At 44.5% G+C, this 22,761-nt stretch overlaps 1 protein-coding gene across 1 annotated transcript in view; it reads right to left on the bottom strand.

Moving 5' to 3' along the window:
• Positions 1-20,890, bottom strand: part of NHSL2 (NHS like 2) — a 253,707-nt gene extending 232,817 nt beyond the window's left edge. The window contains exon 1 of the mRNA XM_061179428.1: positions 20,569-20,890. Coding sequence (XP_061035411.1) covers positions 20,569-20,848 — 280 coding nt within the window. The 5' untranslated portion in view covers positions 20,849-20,890. The remainder of the gene's footprint in view (positions 1-20,568) is intronic.
• Positions 20,891-22,761: the final 1,871 nt, after the last annotated feature.

Raw genomic sequence — 22,761 nt, 5'->3', positions numbered from 1 at the left:
GCCAATGCCATTCAATGGGGAAAGAATAGTCTCTTCAACAAAAGATCCTTGGACAACTGGATATCCACGTGCAAAAGAATGAAATTGGACAATTACCTCCTCACACCATATACAAAAACTAACTCAAAATGGATCAAAGACCTAAATGTAAGAGCCCATCTATAAAACTCTTCGAAGGAAACAAAAATGTAAATCTGAATACCTTTGGATTAGACAATGATTTCTTATATGTGACATCAAAAGGATGAGCAACTAAAGAAAAAACAGATAAACTGCATGTCACCAAAATTTTAAAACAATTTTGCATCAAAAGATACTATCAAGAAAATTAAAAAGGCAATGCACAGAATGGGAGAAAATATTTATAAATCATATGTCAGATAAGGGATTAATACCCAGAAGAGGGAAAGAACTACAACTCCAAAACAAAATAACAAACAACCCAATTCAAAAATGGGCAAAAGCCTTGAATAGACATTTCTCCAAAAAGTTATACAATGGCCACTAAGCACATGAAAAGATGCTCGACATCATTAGTCATTAGGGAAATGCAAATCAAAACCATGATGAGATATCAATCACACCCACTAGGATGGCTACCTACAATAAAAAATAACCATGGAAAATAACAAGGATGTGGACAAATTGGATATAGGGAAATAGCAAGGATGTGCAGAAATTAGAACCCTGGTACATTGCTGGTGGAAATGTAAAATGGTGTATCCTTTGTGAAAAACAGTATGGCAGGTCCTTCAAAGTCGAAACATAGAGTTACCACAAGACCCAGCAATTCCACTCCTAGGTTCATACCCAAAAGAAATGAAAGTATGTGTTTATGCAAAATTTTGAACATGAATATTCACAGCAGCATTATTCACGATAGCCAAAAGATAGAAACAACCCAAATGTCCTTCAACGTGAATATATAAACAAACTGTGGTATAGCCATACAATAGCCATACAATGCATTATTCTGCCATAAAAAGGAATGAAGCATGGATACATGCTACGACACAGATGAGCCTTGAAAACATCAAGCTAAGTGAAAGAAGCCAGACACAAAAGGCCACATGTTGTATGATTCCATTTATATGAAATGTCCAGAATAGATAAGTCTATAAAAACAGAAAGTAGATTAGTGGTTACCAGGGGCTGGAGGGGGACAGGGATAGAGAATTGGGAGGTGACAGCTAAGGGAAGCATGGTTTCTTTGGGGGGTAATGAAAATGTTCTAAAATTGATTGTGGTGGTGGTTGTACAACTCCGTGAATATACTGAAGGTCACTGAATTGTACACTTTAAATGGGGGAATCATATGGTATGTGAATTATATCTCAATAAAGCTGTTATTCAACAAAAGGTGTTAACAGGGAAGGTGAGTTCTAAAGGTCAAAAAATGAGCCAGTCACACTAAGACTTGCAGGATGAGTGCTCCAGCCAGAAGGAACAGCAAGCGCAAGGATCCTGAGCCATGAATGAGTTCGGTGAGGAACAGTAATGAGGCCAGTGCAGCTGGCCAGGGTGGCCAGGGTGAAAGTGGTGGGAGCCGAGGTCAGAGAGGATGGCAGGACAGATAGCCTTGCAGCTCATGGTAAGGAATGTGGAATCTATTCCGAGTATGATGAAGACCCACAAGAGGTTTTGGAGCCAGAGAGTGACATATTTCACTGGCCCAAGCTAGTCACATGGCCACACGTAACCAGAAGGGGCTGAGGAGGTGCAGTCCTGCCATGTATCCAGAAGAAGGAGAGCCAGAACTATCTGGAGAGTAGCACTAATGACAACCACCCACTTATGTGTTCACATACACATGCAATCTTGAATGTAGTTTCCAGGTGGTCAAGTCTCTCCTCCAAGTCAATTCCTAGAGCAGGATTAAGACCCCACACTGGGTTGGTTCTCCAGCATCCGCTTTGCCTCAGGGCATGGATTCGTAACCTGGGGTCCACAGACCCTCAAGAGTTACATGAAGAGAGTTCAGGAGGTCTGTGAAAAAATTACTTCTTTATTTCCACTACCCTCTAATTGAAATGATGAGTGTAGACAACATACCACAGAAGTGTGAGCAGTATCCATGACTTTATCAGTAGTAGAAATCACAGAGCTTTGCATATCATGCTACAGTTGCTGTAGGAATCTCGAAATTTCACTTACACTCATTCAAAATTACAGTAATTATTAGACCTGCTGCTAGATCTTGTCATTTAAAATGTGTTCAAAGAAGCACATATATTACCATATCACAATTTTTAAAAATATTTTGATAACTGTATTTCAGTACAATTGTTTTCCTTTGTAAGTCTATCTATTTTATCTAATGCATTTAAAAATAATATTCTGAAAAAGATTAAGAACTGCAACGAGTCCTAGAGGGTGACTCTCACATTAGGTCCCTGCCCTGTTTTCCTCTCAACTTGCCCTGTGTTGCCTCCTTGGTAGGTCTGCCAAGCCTCACGTTCAAGTCTTAATCTATGACAGTACAGGAAATTAAATGAAGCAGAAAACTTGAAAGCAAGTTCTTTTTTTTTGGTAATAGCGTGAATTTCTTTGTTTTTTTTTTAAATTTTTTTAATCAAAGTATAGTTGATTTACAATGTTTCAGGTGTACAACAAAGTGATTCAGAGATATATATATATTCTTTTTCAGATTCTTTTCCATTATAGGTTATTACAAGATATTGAATATAGTTCCCTGTGCTATACAGTACGTTCTTGTTGTTTATTTTATATACAGTAGTGTGTATCTGTTAAACCCAAATTCCCAGTGGAAGCAAGTTGTGAAAACAACTTCTGGGTACTAGAGGAGTAGACTTGGGTGCTACTGAATGATGTCTCCAGTAAACAGCCCAGGCATGGTTATGCATCACTGCATGGCAGAAATATCAGCCTGACAAAGCCAAGCACAGTTTGCTGCTGGCTTGCTGCAGCTGATCCTTTTACCTTTCTGGGCCTCAGTTTCCCCATCTGGCTATGAAAGGTTTGGACTGGATGGTCTTCTTATGGCCTGTCCCTGTGACAGCCTGAGTTTATATGCTTCTGCACTGTCTGCTTCCCTGACATCCCCAGAAGGAAGCCCAGTAGTACTAGGCACCCCCTGACCTTGGCACTGAGTTTGAGGGGCTTCCCACGGATTCCCTACAATGTGGTAGAGGAGAAAAAGTGCCTTCCCCAGCCCCCCCAAATGCCATCCATAGCCTTACCTCCTTGCCTTTGCTCATACAGCTCCCTCTGTCCCTCCTTGTGCCTGTCAAGGACCCAATCCAAAGCCAGGCATCATGACAAAGCTGTCACTGGCTACTCTCTGAAGTCCCTTGGCACCAGGCATGATGCACCTTTTATGGTTATCTTCTTATACATATGTCTGCTGTCCCCAACTACAGTGTAAACTCTTCTAGGCAGGACCAGGTTTTCATTCCTTTCAGCATCCCCCGGGCCCAGCTTTTATCAGTGGGCATCAAGACGGAGATAAAGGCTTGTGTCATTACTCAGTATAGTCCTGTGGTTGAATGGGTGCTAAGGAATCAATTCCCCTGGTGTCATATCCTGGCTCTGTGACTTACTAACTAGGTCATTTTTTTACAAGTGACAACATCTTTGTGCCTTGGTTTCTTCATCTATAAGATTGGGGAAATAGTGCCTACTTCATGCAAAGTAAAGATTAGGGAGCAAATACAAGTAGGGTGCTGGACACTTACTCCAAATCATTCTTTATAATGTTTGTGTAAAAGTATTTACTATGTGCCAAGCTTGTAATCTTCATGACAGGCCTATGAAGTAGGTATTATTATAAGGATCCCCAATTTACAGCTTGGGAAACTAATGCAAAGAGATGTCAGGCTACTTACCTAGGGTCATAAAGAAAGCAAATGGCAGAGTGAGGGCTCAGACCCAGGAGGGTGGTCTCAGGGTCCCTGCACTTAACAACTATGCTAACTATGTTGCCTCTCAACAGCTAGCATTATCATCTTTCTTCTGCCAGCGCAGACCAATTATAGTTGCAAAGAGATCTAGGCCAACTGGTAGGCTGCCTTCCTCTAGCTCACTTTCTGATGTCCCTGGATGCTTTTGATCTGCAAGGCACACATTTTTGTTTCTTCTTCCCTCTGGTTGACTTTCACAGTCAGACGCCATTGAGTCCTCCCCTCTGATCCTGCCCTTTTATGCCCATCTGTGTTGCCCAGTTTTATATAGCTATGTATATATACATATGTAATTGAATACATACACATATGTAACATATATATGTTATATATATATATATACACACACACACACATATGTAACTGAATCACTGTGCTGTACACCTGAAACTAACACACTATTGTAAATCAACTATACCTCAATAATAAAATAAAATAAAATAAAAATGTCTGGACGTGACCGCTGAGATTCTAATTTAATTCACCCCAGAGATGAGGTCCAGACATTGGTATATATATTTTTAAGTTCCCAAGGTGATTCTAATGAGAAGCCAAGGTTGAGACTGCTCTGAACCAGTGCTTCTCATGCTTGACTGCACACAAAAACCCTCTGGAGCAGGTTTAACACTCATACACACACATGCACACACATCCGATGCCTGGGCTTCAACTCCCAGAGATTCTGATTTAATTGGTCTGGAGTGGGGCCCAGGCATCAGTGTTTTTTTCAAAATGTGCCAGATGATTCCAAAGCACAGCCAAGGGACTTCCCTGGTGGTCCAGTGGTTAAGACTTTGCCTTCCAATGCAGGGGGTACGGGTTCGATCCCTGGTCAGGAAGCTAAGACCCCACATGCCTCGGGACCAAAAAACCAAAACATGAAACAGAAGCAATATTGTAACAAATTCAATAAAGACTTTAAAAAAATGGCCCACTTCAAAAAAAATTCTTAAAAAAAAAATAAAGCACAGGTTTGGGTTTTCAATCCAAACCAATATCTATTACTTGACAGAGGATAATTGAAAAGAAACAAATCATAGTTTATCTACCTTGTAAGCTCCATGAGGACAAAGAATTTTGTCTGTCTTGTTCACTGCTGTATCTCTAGCACCAAAAACAGTGCCTGATACATAGTAGATGCTCAATTAATGTTTATTGAATGAATGAATGGTTTACTGGTCTTCATAACCTTCCCACTTGCCCCCATGGGCAAGTCTGTTATAATGTCTCTGGATCTATTTTTTTTCATTTCTTAAATAGGAGTAATAACTCACAGGGCTGTCATGAGGGCTGTATGAGACAACATATGTAAAAGTGCTTCATAAAATAGAAAGAAATACAAAAATGCTAGCTAACTTCACAGAAAAAAATTCAATATCCTGTTTTCTCTTCCTGTCTCACTCCCCAAATTTTAATTCTCTTTTTAGTCCTACCAAATATAGTTCTGCTGAATCTCCTGGGTCCCACTAGAAAGTCCCCCAACTGATCTTACCCCAACCTAGGCTCCTCCCTGACGGTGGTAGAAATACTTTCCTTCCCTACTCCTCACTTTCAGTACAGCCCACTCCCCATTCACTGTGACTGAGAACATGCATAAGGGTTCCAATTCTGGATTCTCAACTTACTCCACAACTCTTAATCAAATTATTTCCTCTTCTCTGAGCCTGTTTCTTCATCCAGAAAATGGGGATAATAATGGTAACTATCATGGAATCGTTGTGAGGAATAAATGAGTTGATGATTCACATATTGCCAGGCACATAGTAAGCTCTTAACAATAATAATAAACGCCATGGCTTTTTTTGTCCAAAGGTTCTTTAATTTTAAAAAAGACGGGATCACCTCAGTGCAAAAGTAAGGTGGGGTAATCTAGCTGTGACATCTGTCACTTTCTGATATCTGGGGCTGATCTGATTAGCCAAATAGAAGTGCAAAAACATGCTACTAGCTCTCCCTGTTTGTCAGCCAGCAAAGATGTATATAGCACTGGATACCAAGGCACTGGGGGAACACAACCCCCACGCTTGAGGAGTCTGGTGGGAGACCTAAACCCTTAAGAAAAAGATCATAGCCTAGGCACCACTGTCGATTTGGCAGCAGTACATCCTGATTGCAGGCTTCACAGTATTGGTAATGGCAGAAATTACAAAACAGGTAAGGGTAAGCATTAATACAGCAGATTTATTAGATAATATGGAAAGGTTTAAAGAAATGCAAACAGGTTTTGGTTTCTTTGATGAGTTATGGGGAGTCCTTTATATATTCTGGATGTTAACCCCTTAGCAGATATACGATTTACATGATATAAACATTCTTAAATGATACCTAATTTGAAAAGGGCTATAAAAGGATGGATGCATTACTATAACTTCTTCTTACAAAACAAAAATGAAACATTCATAAGGAAAAATATTAGAAGAATATACATCAGAATGTAGCCAATTATTATATCTGGTTGATACCAAGAAGGATTTTTGTTTTATTGTTTTTTTCTTTGTGCTTTCTATACTTCCAAGTTTTCTGCATCAAATATGTATTATTTTTATAATTAGGGAAATTATCATTAAAGTTATTATTATTATTGGTATTAAAGGTAGAGTCCTAGAAAAAAAAAAGAAATACAAATACCTATCTCCTACTAGGCCACTTAGTCATTCAACAAACATTTGCAGTGTGCCTACTTCCAAACTAGATGCTGGGGGAAAAGGGATGAGTCAGCCACTGTCTTTGTTCTCAAGGATGACAATACATAACATTTTGGGGGTGGTTTTTTGTTTACAAAGTCTTTTCCATATAGGATTTCATTTGATCCTCCTGACAAAGAGAAAAAAGGCTCAACACTGAAATTACCCCATTAGCAAATACTGAAATTGGGCATTATCCCTTGGCAAAATGAGCAAAATTAGCCAGGTTCATAACCAGGGCTTCTTTCTACCTCTAAAGGCCTGTCACTAGCCCACAACCACCTAATATAACTCTGATGTCCCTTGGGATGGAGGAAACGGTTCAAACTCATCTGAACTTATCAGGATCTGAAGGCCACAGTAGTTCTACCTTATTTCCAAAGCCCCACAACCTTTAAAACAGGCTTTCACTCTTCTCGGGAGAGAATGCTATCTTCTAGCTTACAGTTCATCTTGGGGCCAGGAATGGCCAGGCTGTTCTTCCAAGTTTCACAGAAGAGGGTCATGTTACTTTCAAGAGGTGGTAAAAGAAAGGAAATAAAAATGAACTCAAGAAGGTTCAGTACATAGTTGGCAGTCTCTGCCTCAACGATCTTCTCCCAAGCTGGGCCACATGGAGGAACCAAGGGTCTCAAAAGTGAACAAAGCACAGCAGGAGTATAGCAGAGAGAGTTGGAGGAGGCTGTAAAGATGAGGGAATGTCTGGATGGATGGATGAATAGCAGTTTTCAGGAAGACAAGAGAGAAAAAGGCTATGGAAGCTTTCCTTGCCTCTGTGCTCTATGCTTTTCACCTAAGACCCAGCAGCCTGCAGTGAGGTTATCTCCCTCCACACTGTCCTCCCAACTAAATATCAAGACTCAAGGGCAAAAGGTAGGTCTTATGAATTCAGTGTCGCCAATACCTGGCACAGGGCCTGGCACAATCTTAATACAATGAGCTAGGTAGGAATTAGCCCTTGAAGCCAGCTCTAAATCACCAGATTAGAGATAAACTGCTTTCCTTTATTAAAGAATATGAAAATTAAAGGCAAAATATAGCTCAGTTCTGCCTAAACTCACCATTTCAAAGCACATTTAAACAGAACACAACCAAGTTTTAAAACAGATATTGAAGAAATGCTGTCTATATTTTCCCATCTAGAACCTAGAAGCAACAAGCCCTCACAACGAACAATTAGCCCTAGTTGTTCATCATAGATAGTAGACATTTAGCCTGGAGCCTCAGGCAGGAGCAGCACAGCCCCCGCTAACAGCAGACAGCAGCCCGTGCATCTGGAGGGTAGACGTTTTGTCACCATAAAGAGAAGCTCTGCCAGGCAGAATGCAGCATGGGTGGAGCTGGCAGCAGATGGGGTGAGTTAAAGAGGATGGGGGTTAGGAGGGGTAGTCTATACATTTCTCAAGAACAAGGTCTAGCTCTTATATACATCTGTATGCCTGGTGCCTGGCCTGGCCCCGGGCACCATAGGACCACCTGTACTCTTGTGCAAGTTGTATTCCTACAAGGGCACCCTGCCAAGGGGTCTCAAGTTGGGGACAAAATTCAGCCAAGCCCAATGCCCTGTCTGACTGCACGTGGACTTTAATTATTAATTATTATTTCAAAATTGGTCCACCCAGAGGATGCTCTATTTTTAAATAGTTATGACCAAAACAAGTGACTATTTCTAATTGCTATGCTCAAAGAATGTGCCTTTGTCTAATGGTTCCACCAAAAGGAGTGGGTTTTCCTCATTGGTCTATCCAGAGGAGGTACCTTTTTTGCCATCCCTCTTCCTGGAGGGGACACCTATTTGCCATATATACTACCAGCTCCCACTGGCATCTAACAGGAGTTCAATACATGCTAACTGGAATGAAAGGAGTCCTCACCTTCACTGGATCTTCCTCCCCCCACCCCCTCCCCACGTGCAGCAGATAGTTTTGAAACTACAGGCACAAAATGTAAAGCCTCTGTGCGAGTCACTAACATTTGTTTCCTAAATCTACCATTTTCATTAATTTGGAATTATGGGGGAAAAGATTTCACTGTGCTATTTCACAATGGGGAGTAAACTTATGTAACGCGTTATTCCAAGAGGTAAAACAGGTTAGAAATTGGAATACAGTGAGACTTAGCTATCCAGAAGCCTCAAGACATGAGTCTCTCCTAAGAGCAAAGTTTCCTGGGAGCTGGACTCTTCCCAAACTTTTTCATAAACTTTTTGTTTAATTCGCACCATTCTGAGTGCAACTCTTCCTCAAAACACACTTCTCAGCCTTCTGAACCAGATTCCTCTGAAGATGCTGCTGCCTCTTCTTGATGCCTTGTTTGTTATCCTCAGCATCATCTGTTGCTGGGGACACAAACTAGAAGGGTTGCCTTTAGTATCTCTTCCCTCTGATCACAGCAGGGAGAGGGGATACTAAAAGTGGCCTCCCAAAGTTTTCCCCTCTCCCTTGTCATCCTTGTCCCAGCATTTCTCAGGGGCTGATGATAGGGTCACCTAAGTGGATGCCTCAGGACCCCAAAATAGCCACAGGAGAGGTTCTATACTCAAAGTCAGTGCAACCACCGACCCTGGAGACGCTTTTAGACCAGTCCTCTTCCTTTCTCTGGGCAGCTGCTGGCCTAGATTCACATTCTAAAACTCTATTTCTATTGGGATCATGGAGGGGATAAAAAGAGAAATACTTTTTCTTCTAAACTGCATTTGTTGAAGTATAACAGATATGGGTTTAAAAATACTGAACACAACAATCTATACAGTTGTTCTCACTATTATGCACTGTCATTAACGTAATAATCTACCTGCATGAAATGTTGTGCCACGTAAGAGAACTGAGGAAAGCACTAAGTCCAATCTAGATGTTGATTCAGAGGCAACCATTTCAACTTCTATTTATGATTTCTGGCATAGCCTAATTTGGAACACTAAATATTACAAAGTGGAAGTTTCCTTCCTCTTCCCTGTACTCCAACAACCCTGTGCATAGTGGAATCTTAATAGTCTTTTGCAAAGACAGGTAAGTTGAGGTTGACTTGATGTAGGGATCCAACCCAGTAACATCAAGAGTGATATTAAATAACTACAACATAAGAAAACAAAAGTATTGTTCTCGCCTAAAATGTCAGTGGTTGTTGATGACGCGTTATAACCAAAAAATGTAAAATAAAAGATGCTTAACTTTACCTTAACATATATTTATTCTTTTTATTAATAAAATTAAATGGCTTCATCTTTCTAATTTCCTCTGTTCTCTTATAAAATTTAAAAAGTGTATTATCCAGTTTAAAAAAAAAAATAATTTATCATACAGAAGACCAGTTGGCCTACAAGGCCATGCCCTAGAATGGTGCTGTCCAATATGGAAGCCACTGTCCACATAGCGCTATGGAGCATTTGAAAGGTAGCTAGACCAAACTGAGATGTGCTGTAAGTGTAAAATTCACATTGAATTTTGAAGACCTAGTACAAAAGATAAAATAATGTAAAATACCTCATTAATCATTTTAATATCGATTGCATGCTGAAATGATACTATTTTGGATATACTGGGTTAAATAAAATGCATTATTAAAAATTTTTTAAAGTGTATTATCTAACTTGGTATTATTACTGCTTATGAGTTCGTCCATGAGGTCATATTTTGTCACTTACTTTAATCTAAGCCTGTATTATAGTTCATGCTCATTATCCACAAATACATTATAGTTTTTCAAACTCTGGACGGTCTCTTCCAGCTTTAACAGTCTATACCACAACAGTGGTTCTCACCCATGCCTGCACATTAGAATCACCTGGGGGTCTTTTAAAAATCCTGGTTCCTGGGCCTCATCCCCCAGAAATTCTGGTTTTATTGGTATGGGGTGGGGCCACAGCATTAGTAACATTTTTAAGCTCTCCAAGTAATTCAGATTTGCAGCCAGGGTCTATATTTTTTACTCTAATTTTAAAAATAAAAAATGCAACCAGACAAGCAGTGTGAAGGATTCTACTCAGGGAGATGACTGAATTGCTTGGTGGTCTGGGCATGCTGTAGACACTACCAAGGTGTGCCCATGACCTTGAGGCTGCCTGGTTGTAAGATTAGGGCTTACTGGCTCCAAATCCATGCTGGTGAGAGACAGACCCTCAGGCAAGCTGCCAAATACGTCACTGAAGCATCCTGAGGCCCCAGAAGTTTTGTGAGAAGGTGTTTCTTCACCCATAAACCAAGCTGGTTCTGTAAAACTGGTGAGCCAAGCCAGAAGCCATGAAGCCATCCCGAGGGAAGAGGTGACCAGAGAGCCAGCAGGACATTTGGACGAGGGCTCTGCCCCAAGGCAGGGGATGCTGCCTAGCTGTGCGACCTGCGTCTATCCTCTGCTGCTTCATTAAAGCCCCTCCTTGGCGTCCCAACCTGGCGGGTCCTTGTGGTCAGCCAGCACTACATATTCGGTGACGATAAACATCTCAGATCTACCAGAACTCTCGGTGGTGCCTCGGCTTCAGTTCCAAAGAATTTGCCCCCTTGGTTGGTGAGGCAGTGAACAGATGTCAGTGGGGGAGAATGAAGGGAGGAGTCAAAGGAAAGGAAAATCCTCAGATTGGGAGAGACGAGCCGACAGCCGTGGCTCCTCCGTGAGCACACAGGCAGGCATTCTTTACATATTCTGCAAAAGGGAAGAATGGCTGCAATTCGGAGCTGCTTAGGAAACATTATAACTTCATCTTGACAGTATCCCCATCCAGGGATTTCAAAAGGTTTTGTGGAATTTCATCTTCTTAGTATTTATTGATCATAAGCAGGATTGTGGCATATGGGCCCGGCATTTTCCATACATTATTCTGGATCCTCACGACAACCTTCTGAACTGGGAAGCATTAACCCCCTTTTAAAGATGAGGGAGTGTGGTTCTGAGACACCCAAATCAGCTTATAAGTGTTGGGCAAGTCAGAATTAAACCCACAGGTGCTGCTTCCAAATCCCAAGATCCTTTTCCTTAATATGTCATTCATTGTTTGGTTTTTCTGTTTATTAAAAGTAATACATGTTCATTTAGGAAATTTTGAAAAATACACAAAGGTACAAGAAAAGAAAAAACACCGGCTCCCATAATCTCATAAAGATAACCACTGCTATCTTTGTTATCGTTTGCTATCATTGTTATCACCTTGAGATAACAATTGTTAACATTTTGGCACATACCCCTCCAGCTTCTTTTTTATGTATGTGCTTTATTTTGGATAATATCATACATGCAATTTAATACCCTGATTTTTCACTTAGCATTATTTCACACATTTCCACATATCCTCATATATTTGTTTCGAGCACGATTTTTCTTAGTTGCCTAGATTTGTACCACACATAGACCTGTCAACATTTATAGAACCACACCCATATTACTGAATAAGTTGTTTTCATTTTGGGGTTAGTATAAATAACCAAAAGATGCAGTGAGGATCTGCGAACATTTTCCCCACAATATCTGATCATTTCTTTAGCATAAGGTCTTGGAAATGGAATTACTGGGTCAAGGGGGGATAAGAGCATATAACAACACCGCTGGAATTGCTGACAGCTGTGATGCATGGCCTCCAGCGAGAGCCGAGAGCGCCCAAGGCTTTCTGGTAAAGTAGACCTCACTCCCCTCAGGGCCTGCTGGTTGGGGAGAACAACATGAGTTTGACTACTTCACAGATACTGGGAATCAGACTATAAATTGCCAGGTAGTTAATTACACTGTTCTCAGAAGCAAATGATTCCACTTAAAAACAGCTGAATCATTTTAAAAACTCATCTCCTCTTTGAGTCCATTTTCCAAGGGAAAAAAATATTTTTCTGATTTTCCCCTAGATGAATTACAGACCATTCTGAAGAATCTACGCTATTTAGAAAGAAAAAATAAAATAAAACATACAGTCAAACCTCAAATGTCCCCACTCACAAAAAAGCAGGCGCATGAATAATATATTTCGCTCTGGAATGCAACTGGATCCACACAGCCGGGGACACACAGGCAGGTAGATTCTTGCTTTCTCTCCCTCTTTCTATCTCACTGTGGCGTGGAGTGCCTCCTGGCCTGGACATCTTAGGGGGACCTAGGACTTGGCTCTGCAAAGCAGGGAGGAGCCAAGGTCGCCCAGGTCTCATCTGCCCAAGGATAATGAAAACTTGAACGTAGATCAAGAAAATCTGCAGTTCCTATTACAGCTTCATTTGGACCTTCCTAAGGCTCTCCAGTATCCAGCTCCTTGGTCAGCAAACAGGATGTTACAGCCCCCCTACCCGACCTCCACCCTGAGGGCTCTCTGAGTCAGGAGGTGCCTTGCACCCTCTCCTCCTGAATCACTTGAGTTAGTTCCTCCCCCACACTAGCCCTCTCACATATCCAGGGCTTAGCACAGGCTACCTTCTGAGCCAGGAATTCCCTCCCCCTCCTTCTTCAATTGGCCAGCTCCAGATCATCCTTCAGAACTCAGACACCACATCCTCCCCGAAGCTTTTCCAAGCCTCTGAGCTGAATTAGGTGAGCTTCCTCTGCCTTCCGATGACCCCCAGGCTTGCCTCCATGGCAGTACGATGATTCCAGGCTCTCCCCGCTGGACCATGGGGCTGCATTCTAGCTTGGCTCTATATCCTCAGAGGCTAGCACAGGGCCAGGCCCAGAGTCAGGTGCTCAATAAATGTGTGGTGGTTAGAAAGAAGGGAGGAATTGAACTTAATAGGTATTTATTAAGTGCCAAGCACTATTTTAGGGACTGGAGATATGGCAGTAAAAAGAGATAAAATCTCTGCCCTAAAGATGTTTACTTTCTATTGAGGAGCTTCCATTTTAGAAAGAGAGAGAGGGAGGGAGGGAGGGCAGGAAGGGAGGAGGGATGGACAGAGATTGCTCAGACCTCCCAAGTTAAAGGACTGAGCCTAATGGTTTGTACACAATCAGACCCACTGCCTCACATACAAAGCACCTTGGTGCAAGCCTACTTGTGCAAACACAATCCACACATCTCCTGTTTGTGGCATTATTAACGTAGCCTTGTCCATTAAGTTTTTGCCATCCTATGGAGGTTCCTCAAAACATTAAAAATAGAACTACCATACGATCTAGCAATTCCACTTCTGTGTATTTCTCCAAAGAAAATGAAAACGCTAATTCGAAAAGATACATGCACCTCTATGTTCACTGCAGCATTATTCACAATAGCCAAGATATAGAAGCAACCTAAGTGCCATCAACAGATGAATGGATAAAGATGTGGTGTATAGATACAATGGAATATTACTCAGCCATAAAAAAGAATGAAATCTTGCCATTTGTGACACAGATGGACCTAGAGAGTTTTATGCTTAGTAAAATAAGTCATACAGAGGAAGCCAAATACCATATGATTATACTTATATGTGGAATCTAAAAAACAAAACAAATGAACAAACATAACAAAACAGAAACAGCATCATAGGTGTAGAGAAAAAACAGGTGATTGCCAGAGGGGAGGGGGTGGGAGGGATGAGTGAAATAGGTGAGGGAGATTAAGAGGTACAAACTTCCAGTTACAAAATAAAGGAGTATTGTGTGGATAAAGTGTAGAGTGTGGGAAATATGGTCAATAATAATGTAATATCTTTGTGTGGTGACAGATGGTAACTAGACTTATCATGGTGCTCAATTTGTAAGGTATAGAAATATGGAATCACTGTATTGTGCACCAGGAACTAACATAGTGCTGTAGGTCAATTATACTTCAAAAAACATACAAATAAACTCACAGAAAAAGAGATCAGATTTGTGGTTACCAGAGAGGTTGGGGCGAGGGGAGGGGGAATTGGATGAAGGTGGTCAAAAGGTACAAACTTCCAATTATATGATAAGTACTAGAGTTGTAATGTACAACATGATAAATATAATGAACACTGCTGTGTGTTATTTATGAAAGTTGTTAGGAGAGTACATCCTAAGAGCTCTCATCGCAAGGAAAACTTTTTTTTTCTTTTTCTTTAATTTTGTATCTATACGAGATGATGGATGTTCACTAAACTTATTGTGCTAATCATTACATGATGTATGTAAGTCAAATCATCATTCTGTACACCTAAATTTATGCAGTGCTGTATGTCAATTATATTTCAATAAAACTGAAAGAAAGTAAATAAATAAAGTGAGAAAAAGACATTGCCATCCTGTGTACTCTAACTTGAAAACTTCAGTGAGAGCTTATCTGAGTGAAATCATGGAATTCTTTGGAGCAGGGAAGAGCTGAAAGCTTGAACCAGGAAGGTTAAGCCAGTGCTTCCCAACGGAGGGTAGAAGACTCTAGAAGTCCATCTAGATAACTCTGGAGGAGTTATCACAAGAAGTCCATGAGTCTGCAGATCCACCAAGCATTGTTCATCTACTGAATAAGCACTATTTTGCCTATGTGTGAAGACAAGGTCATCAATTTTAAACCTACAAATTCATGTAAAAGCACTGCTGAATTCACAGTAGCACTCTATCACTGTTTGGGTTTTTTGTTTTTTTGTTTTTTGTTTTTTTACCATAGGGAATTCTCAAAGTCCAAATTCCATCCTTGGACCCCGAACCAGACTGAATGGAAAATCCTATGGGGTGTGAACTGGGGTCCAGATTCCGGTTATCTTCTTTCCCCCACCTAGAGAAGAAGACCGGATGCCCAGGCACCCTGTGCTGATGTGCTGGGAAACAAGATGGCATCAACCCCTGCAGACTGGGAGCTCTTCGAATGAACAGACTGGGTCTTATTTACCTGTGGGTCTCTAAAACCCAGCACAAGGGTTGGGGGCAGGGAGGAGACAGGACCCAAAGTTGTGCCCTTTCTTCAAAGTTAGAAAGTAATGATCTGAGGAAAAGGTGATCTGAGTCCCTCAGAAAGGGCATATAGAGCAGCAAAGCTAGTAAGCCTGTTAAGCTACTTAAGCTTTGAAGAATAATAAATCCATACTTTGGAAACACGTATGTTAAACACATTTTTGGTAATAATTTTACTTTCTCATTCCCCTTGGCTTTTAATAAAAGTGCCTTTGGAAATGCCAACCAGGCTCTGCTGTAATAACAGAAAATAGTCAGGATGTGGGTGTGTGATAAGAAGTGTCCACAGTTGGATTAAAAGCTATTAGGGAGAATAGCAAGTATAAAGATGACAGAAGGATTGTGAGGGAAAGATCCAATGGAAAGGTGGCCTTCAGAAGACTGTCAGGGTCACTAGCCCAGCCACCCCTTCCCAACTAAAGATTATTTTTCCAAGGCTATTTCCTACTGAAAGCTTAAAGGAGACTGTTTTAACAAGGGAGCCTCTTGCCTTACATCTATTCTCTACATGATGCAAGGTTGACCTTCCTTCCTCCCCTCCACCTCCATCTCACCCCCCAAGTCCCAACTGCAGAAACCCCAGGAGGCCTGTTCTCTAGAGAATCCCTCAGTTCCCAAAGGTAGCAGTAGTTACTCCTTATCCTGAACAAGTTCCAGCTAGAAAAAATGCCACGGCAGTGACTCTCAATGAACAACTGACTTTGAACTTAGCATCCCTGAAGAGGGCAGAGCACTGGCTTGGATGGCAGAAGCCCTGGCTTCTAGATCAAGGCCTCATGCCACTGACCTGCTGTGTGACTTAGCCAGTGCCACATTCCCCAAGAGGCAGATTAAGTCCACGCTTAGGGCACCAACAACAGGAGTACAAAAGAGAGAGAGAATGAAAGAATCTAATAAAAAGCCATTTTAATTTCAACATACAGGTGGATCTTCGAGTAATCTTTTAAAATAAAATTTTATTTGAAGGTTTAATATTGTTTCATTTGGAATTAGGTATGGAGAGGCACTTATAATCTTTCCAGCACTTAGGGCTACTAAAGGTCTTGATCCAGTTGGGTGCCTTTGGACAAGTCCCTTCCTTTTTCTGGGCCTCAGTAGTCAAGTATTATGGTGCCCATAATGGTTAATGACCGAATTTTTGGTGTCACAAAGTATAAACTGACTCCACCCAAGCCAGAGAAGTACAGGGACAAATGATGCAAATTCACCACCCTCCTCCTGACACCTAATCAACTCCATAAAGATCAAAATTGAGCCCAAGAGCTATAATTTAAATCCTCTCCTATTACTCTACTATTCCGTCATCCTGACGCTTTTATCGCTTTAGCTGTTGATGTATCTAAAAAAAGGAGAAGATTAAATTTCTTGTTTCTAAAGCGGAGGAAATTCTAGTGGACATTTCGGTGTCCAAATTTCCAGGGAAGATGTTTTCAACACATGGAAATACCATGAAGCAGACCAGGAATTTCATGGTATTTAAAAGAAAATGGGCTTGCTCCCCCTCCCCACTCTGTCAAGCCAACTGTCCCAACAGTTTCTGGGGCTGACATGTAGGACAGAGACAAAACTGACCCCTGGTAGAGTGCCTGTTCCAAGTCCTCCAAGTTCCTCCTGCTCCATCCAGCTCAAGCAGGCCCCTCCTCAGTAGCCATGACAGCCAGGCTCAGGGTCTACCATACCTCATCTAATGGTAAACTGGCTGCAGTCTAGAGGCGCAGTTTCCATTCTTCATCTCCATATAGACTTACAACAGTCTCCCCTCACACTGGAATTATGATTTAAACATACATAAACCAGCTGTCCTTTATGATTTGGAGCCAGAGTTGCCACAAAGTTGGAAAATCAAGAGGCAGGAATTTTACATAAAGATGAAGAGGGAGTTTCCACCATCTACCCAACTGGCTGTATTCAAGCCAAAATCATTGCAAGAAGGAACAGAGCATCTTTCCCACAGCAAGTTCATGGGCTAGTGTAACATGATAGCTCCCCAGTGTTATTAAACATACCTAGCAGTTGTCTAGTGCTTCAGTGACTTCCTTGCTTGCACAGGAGATATTATACCCCCAGGCCAATGGCCTGATTGCTTTTGTAATTATCATTTAAGCACCTACAAACATTAAATAGATGTCTGAGGGAGAAATTGGAAAGCTTGGATTGACTCAGCATATGGTGGCAGGAATGGAGCTATTTCCCACTGGCTTTGACCATGCCATTCTTGAGATGAAGAGTACAGAATCCAGGACACGAAAGCAATAAAGCGGGTCACATTCAAAGCCAGATGCGAGGAAAAATGCAAGTTATAGGCAGGGTTATGCCAAGGGTGCGGCAACAGCCACAGATCCACAACCAGAGGAGCCTGGTGCAGTCCTGTAACACACCCTCTCCTCTTTCCAACCCCCATCCCCCACCCCAGACCAGTTACAAGAGCTTCTGGGGCAGTCTCAAAGGGGTTCAAGTTACCGAAGAACAGCCTTCAGTGGAGAAGAGGGTGTTGCCAGGCAACCAGCCCAGCCCAGTCCCACCCTTGTAACCTTGAAGATGGTGGGGACACGACCCCTGATTGTGGAGAGGAACACCTTGGACTCCTTTAGCATCAACTTTCTCCTCCTCTGTCTTTCTCCCTCTCCTCTCCCTGTCCTCCCCCTGCTGCCTCCCTGCCCGGCCCAGCCTGCAGTCTGGTCTCCGCAAGCCTGAAGGCTATGGGCCAGTCTGACTTGTCATTACTCAGTCCGGAGGTGGCAGCCAAGCTGTCCCCACAGGAGGCTACAAACTGCTGGCCTGTCAGGTGTCATTCACTCTGGCCATGTTGCTTCCAAACCTTCCTTCCCAGTTCTTTCCTGCCCTCATGACCAAAGAAACAGCTAGAGCAAGAATCTGGGGGAAATCCAGCCAGATAGAGGATATACAGGGTAAAATGCTGACTGGGAGTGCCCACCACCAGCAAAATGGTCAGTAATGGAGTAGGAGCTAGGAGGAAAAGACACGGGGAAGAAAAGAGCAAGCCTTGACATTGGTGGGGAAAAAAAAAAGCATATTTAATTGGGGTCAAAATATAATATGCAACCTGCTTGAACACCTTGTTGAAGCTTATGCCTGAGCGACAAGGGGGTGGCCAGGTGGTGCACTGATTATGCGCCCCAGCTCCCTTTGCATTTGGCACTTGTGCTCAGATCATTGCTGAGAAGGCCTAATTTAAGTGCTACACAATCAAAACTCCTGAAGAGAAAAGTGTGCAGTGGGAACCTCAAGGGGAGTCTAGGGTAGGGCATTAGACCAGAAAATGGAAAACCGACCTTCTTGCCAAATTAAGGTAGCTGTGTTCCATTTACGCAGCAGGCCCCTCAGTACCTGAGCCTGCAGATAGGTGCACTCTCAAAGGCAAGCAGCCACACCAAAGATGAGAGATAGCCACTCTCCCAGCTCTTGCAAATTTCAAAGAAGCCAACCCAATGCAATTTATCCTAAGAATTGCTCCCTTCCTTTAAAAGCTCTCCATTGCATGAAGCCATCTCTTTCCCAAGGCAACTTGGTGAAGCCATTCCTTCCCTCACATGGAAAGGACAGAAAGGCGCAAATTGGAAAAGTAGAGCCTCCTCACTGTCCTTAACTTACCCTGCTGCACTCAGTAGGTGGCTCTCTGCAAGCTGTGTGGGGATTCTGAAAATGACTCCGCAAGCTGACTTATAAAATTTCTCCTAGGCTAATCCTGGTAGTCAGTGGGACCCCAGAAAAAAAAAATCAACAATGACCTTCCTACCCTCTCTGTTAACTGAGAACTAACCAGACCTAAGGCCCCAGCTTTCCTGCTCCCCTGCCATGCAGAGATTTCTGGTCCCATGTCTACATTCCATCTGGCAGTCAACTGTGTCTTCCACCTTCCTTTCCCCACAGGATCCAGTTCATTTTCGCTACAAGTGACCTCCACCATCAACATCAGAGGTCAGAGAGTTTTGGGAAGAGGGATGCCAGGGCCTATGACACCTATTCTATGGAAGGCGTGGGAGGGAGGTGAGGTCTGCAATGGAGAGGGGCTGACTCAGACACTTCTTTCCCAAGGCAGCTGGAGGCTTGCAATCACAAGTCAGTCAGTAGCCATATTCTGCCTCCATCTGAAACTTCCTGTCCACACTGCTCCTTCTCTCCCCTAACTTCCTGGTGGCACCAATTGGCCCTGGTACCTGGCATGCCCCAGCTGCGGTCAACATTTCCAGCACATTCAATCCCCTTGCTTTCTCCAAAAGTCCCACACTAAAGGATCACAGCATTTCCATGGAGAAAGGATTCCCCATGCAAAGTGTTGGGGTCCAAAGTAGTAAAGCACAAGGGCTCGCGTTGCCCTCCTGCCTCTCACGAGTCCTGCGTGCTCAGCCAGGGCACCACTGGGTTTCTCAGGCATGGCTGATTTCTAAAGGAATCACAGAACTGATGACAGTTGCTTTAAACGGTTCTCCCAAGCAAGTCTGTGCAGCCGGACCCTAGGGGTAAGGGGTCAGAGAAGCCGGCTGGGAGGGGGAGAGTCTCTCCTCCCCACCACACCCTCCGGCCTCTCCTGGAGCACCAGCTCCGACCTCGCGGGGAGAAGCGGGCGGGTGGGCTCTCAGACACTTCTTCGAGCGAGAGCCGCGATCACACTCCAGCGCGAAGTTGCACAGGTTTAAAGTCGGTAGGCACCGCCGCCAGGGCTCCTGCCGCCGCGTAGGTGGCCGGCGGCTCCGGCGCGCTTTCCGAAGTGCCCGAGCTCCTAGACTGGAGCAAAGACGCCAGCGGCGCGGCCATTTGGTTCCCGACTCCGCGAAGGCTAGGACGCCTCGGGCCTGGGGGCGGCGCCGAAGCGGTCCGGACCCAGCAGCTCCCGGGGACCCCCGCAGGTCCCCCCGCCTTCTTCCCCAAGATCCCCAGAAGGCGGCCGCCAACCCCAAGGCCGGGAACCCCGAGGGCATATGGCCACTCGGGACGGCGCGACCGGATCCAGGAGCAGGAAGTTCCAGCTGGAGTGCGGCGGGCGTGGAGTCTGGGAAACGGGATCCCCTCGTTCCCCGAGGGGAAGGGAGGGGAGGGCCGAGGAGGGGCTGGGAGGGCGGGGGAGGGGTGGGCGCAGAGCGGGCGCGGGCTGGCGCCCCCAGAGGCGAGGTGCACGCGGGGCCGCGGACCGCCCGGGCGCGGCTTACCTAGCTCTTCCTCGTCGTCCTCCGGGCCGAGCAGGCGGCAGGGAAGACGGCGGCGGAGGTGCACGGTGCGGCGGAACAGGCTGTCGGTGCGGCGCCCCAGGGCCAGCAGGTGCCCCTCGAGGTCCTCGAGCAGAGCCAGCGAGTGGCCGCAGAGGTCGGCGAGCTGCCGGAGCAGGCTGAGCGCGGCCAGGTGGCTCACGTCGCGGAGCTCGGTCAGCGGCTGTGGCGGGTTGCGCGGGCACAGGCGCTGGGGCACCACTGTGCGCCTGTAGAACGGCATCCCGGGCGCGGGCGCGGGGTACCAGCCTGGCGGCGCGGCCGGCTCGCCCCGAGCGGCGCCCCTGGCCCGAGCGCCCCTGAGCGGCGGCCCCAGCTCCGGGTGTAGCAGGCCCCTGGGCGCGGGCCGGCGAGCGGGCGGGCGCCAAAGACGCCGGGCGGGTGGGCGGGCTGACGGGTTCCCAGCCTGGAGCGCCGGCTCCCCCCGGGGCTGCACACTCGCCGGAGCCACCAGTCCCTCTGACTCTGGTTCGCTGGGCTCCTCCTCCTCCCCGCCTTTCTCCACCTCCTCCTCCCTCGCTCTGCTACTTCGGGATCCCCCCACCCACCTTTTTTTTTTTTCTTTTGCGGTCAGAGATTCACAGATTAACGCTTGATCCGGGAGAGGAGGCAAAGGGAAGTAGGAGTAAAAAGATCGAGCTGCAGCGTGAAAGAAGGAATGTCTGCGTGAGTGGGGTGTGTGTGTGTGATGTTCGTTCAGTACAGTATGCGTGCCCGCGTCCTCCTGTGCAGCTCCAGTCCCAGTACTGATGGTTAAAGTTTTCCGCTTTGGTGTGTGTTTTGTTTTGTTTTTTTGTTGTTGTTGTTGTTTTCATTTAAACTCTTTCTTCGTAAATAATAGAAATTCAAGGGCACCCGTGCCCACACCAACGGGTGGTAACCAGCGGAGACCCGTCGAATAGTCTGACCTCATTCATCTAGATTCCCTTTCCCAAACATGTACTCAGTGCCACGCACGGGCTAGACGACTAGACTGTGAGTACAGCCTTCTAGCGCCCGGGAACTTGGAAATGAGGGGGAAAGAACCAAATATCTTACTCGACTACTCAGGAGGGCAGTGTCTCTGGGGAGTCCTGGACTACTGTAAAGGATCTGGAATGAATGAATGAATGAAAACAAACCCATTCTCTGGAACAACAGATTCAGTTCAGATAGAGGGCCACCGGTCTGTATTTTAAGCCAAAAGGGAGCCCAGGGCCCTCTCCTCTTGGCAAGGCCTCCTGGCTGAGATGGACTCTGTCTCTGGCCATAATGGACTCCTGGGATGTCCACTGAAGTACAGGAGCTGGGGTGCGCTTTCAGTACTGGCAACACTGTGGTCAAGTCCTGATTTCTCTTCATTGTAGAAGGTAGAAGAGAGGGGGATACTGGCATCCTCAGAAAAGCAGAGTGCCCGAGTGTGCATATGTCCCTGTGCCCTTGGGGAGTTTCCACTCAGAACACTTATTTTCGACACACCGAGTTCCCATCTGATTCTCCTTTCACTTCTTTGACTTTGGTGTGGTTCCACTTCTTCCTTCTGGTAATTCTCTCCTCATCTTTCCTCCTAAAAATGTTCCCATCCTTATAATCCCTTATAGTCTTTTAGTAAAACACCTTGAACAGAATATGTGTGTCTGCACTAATGATCCTGAGCGTGGCCTGTTTTCATTCATTCCTTCAGAGAATTGTCTCTTAAACAGTTCAAGGTGCTACAACTAGTTAAGAGTAATCTCAGATTTCCCCAGCAGTCCAGTGGTTAAGACTCCGTGCTTCCACTGAAGAGGGCACGGGTTGGATCCCTGGTCGGGGAGCTAAGATCCTGCATGCCGCGCTGCCAAAAACAAATAAAGAGTAACCTGATTACCCTTTTCAGTAAATAGCTATCCCTGGTTCAGTAATTTGGAACACGAATACTAGAAAAGTTGGGTTCTAATTCAAAGAAGAATAAACAAATGGGCAAAAGACAGCCCCTTTTCTGAACTGTAAAATCAAGTTGCGGAATGAGGACCTGAAATTCTCTATTTGGCAAACTCAAACCTGAGCCAAGAGAGTGACTGACTGGCAGGAAGTAGGGACTTGGCTGGACTCTCCAGGGATAGTTTTCCTTGACCTATGGGCTGTTTAGACTGATCTCCGTTCCGGAGGAAAAGAAAT

This window comes from Eubalaena glacialis, chromosome X, assembly GCF_028564815.1.
Source record: "Eubalaena glacialis isolate mEubGla1 chromosome X, mEubGla1.1.hap2.+ XY, whole genome shotgun sequence".
NCBI lineage: Eukaryota > Metazoa > Chordata > Mammalia > Artiodactyla > Balaenidae > Eubalaena > Eubalaena glacialis.
Note: the sequence above shows the minus strand (reverse complement) of the source record. Positions and strands in the feature narration are given on the sequence as shown.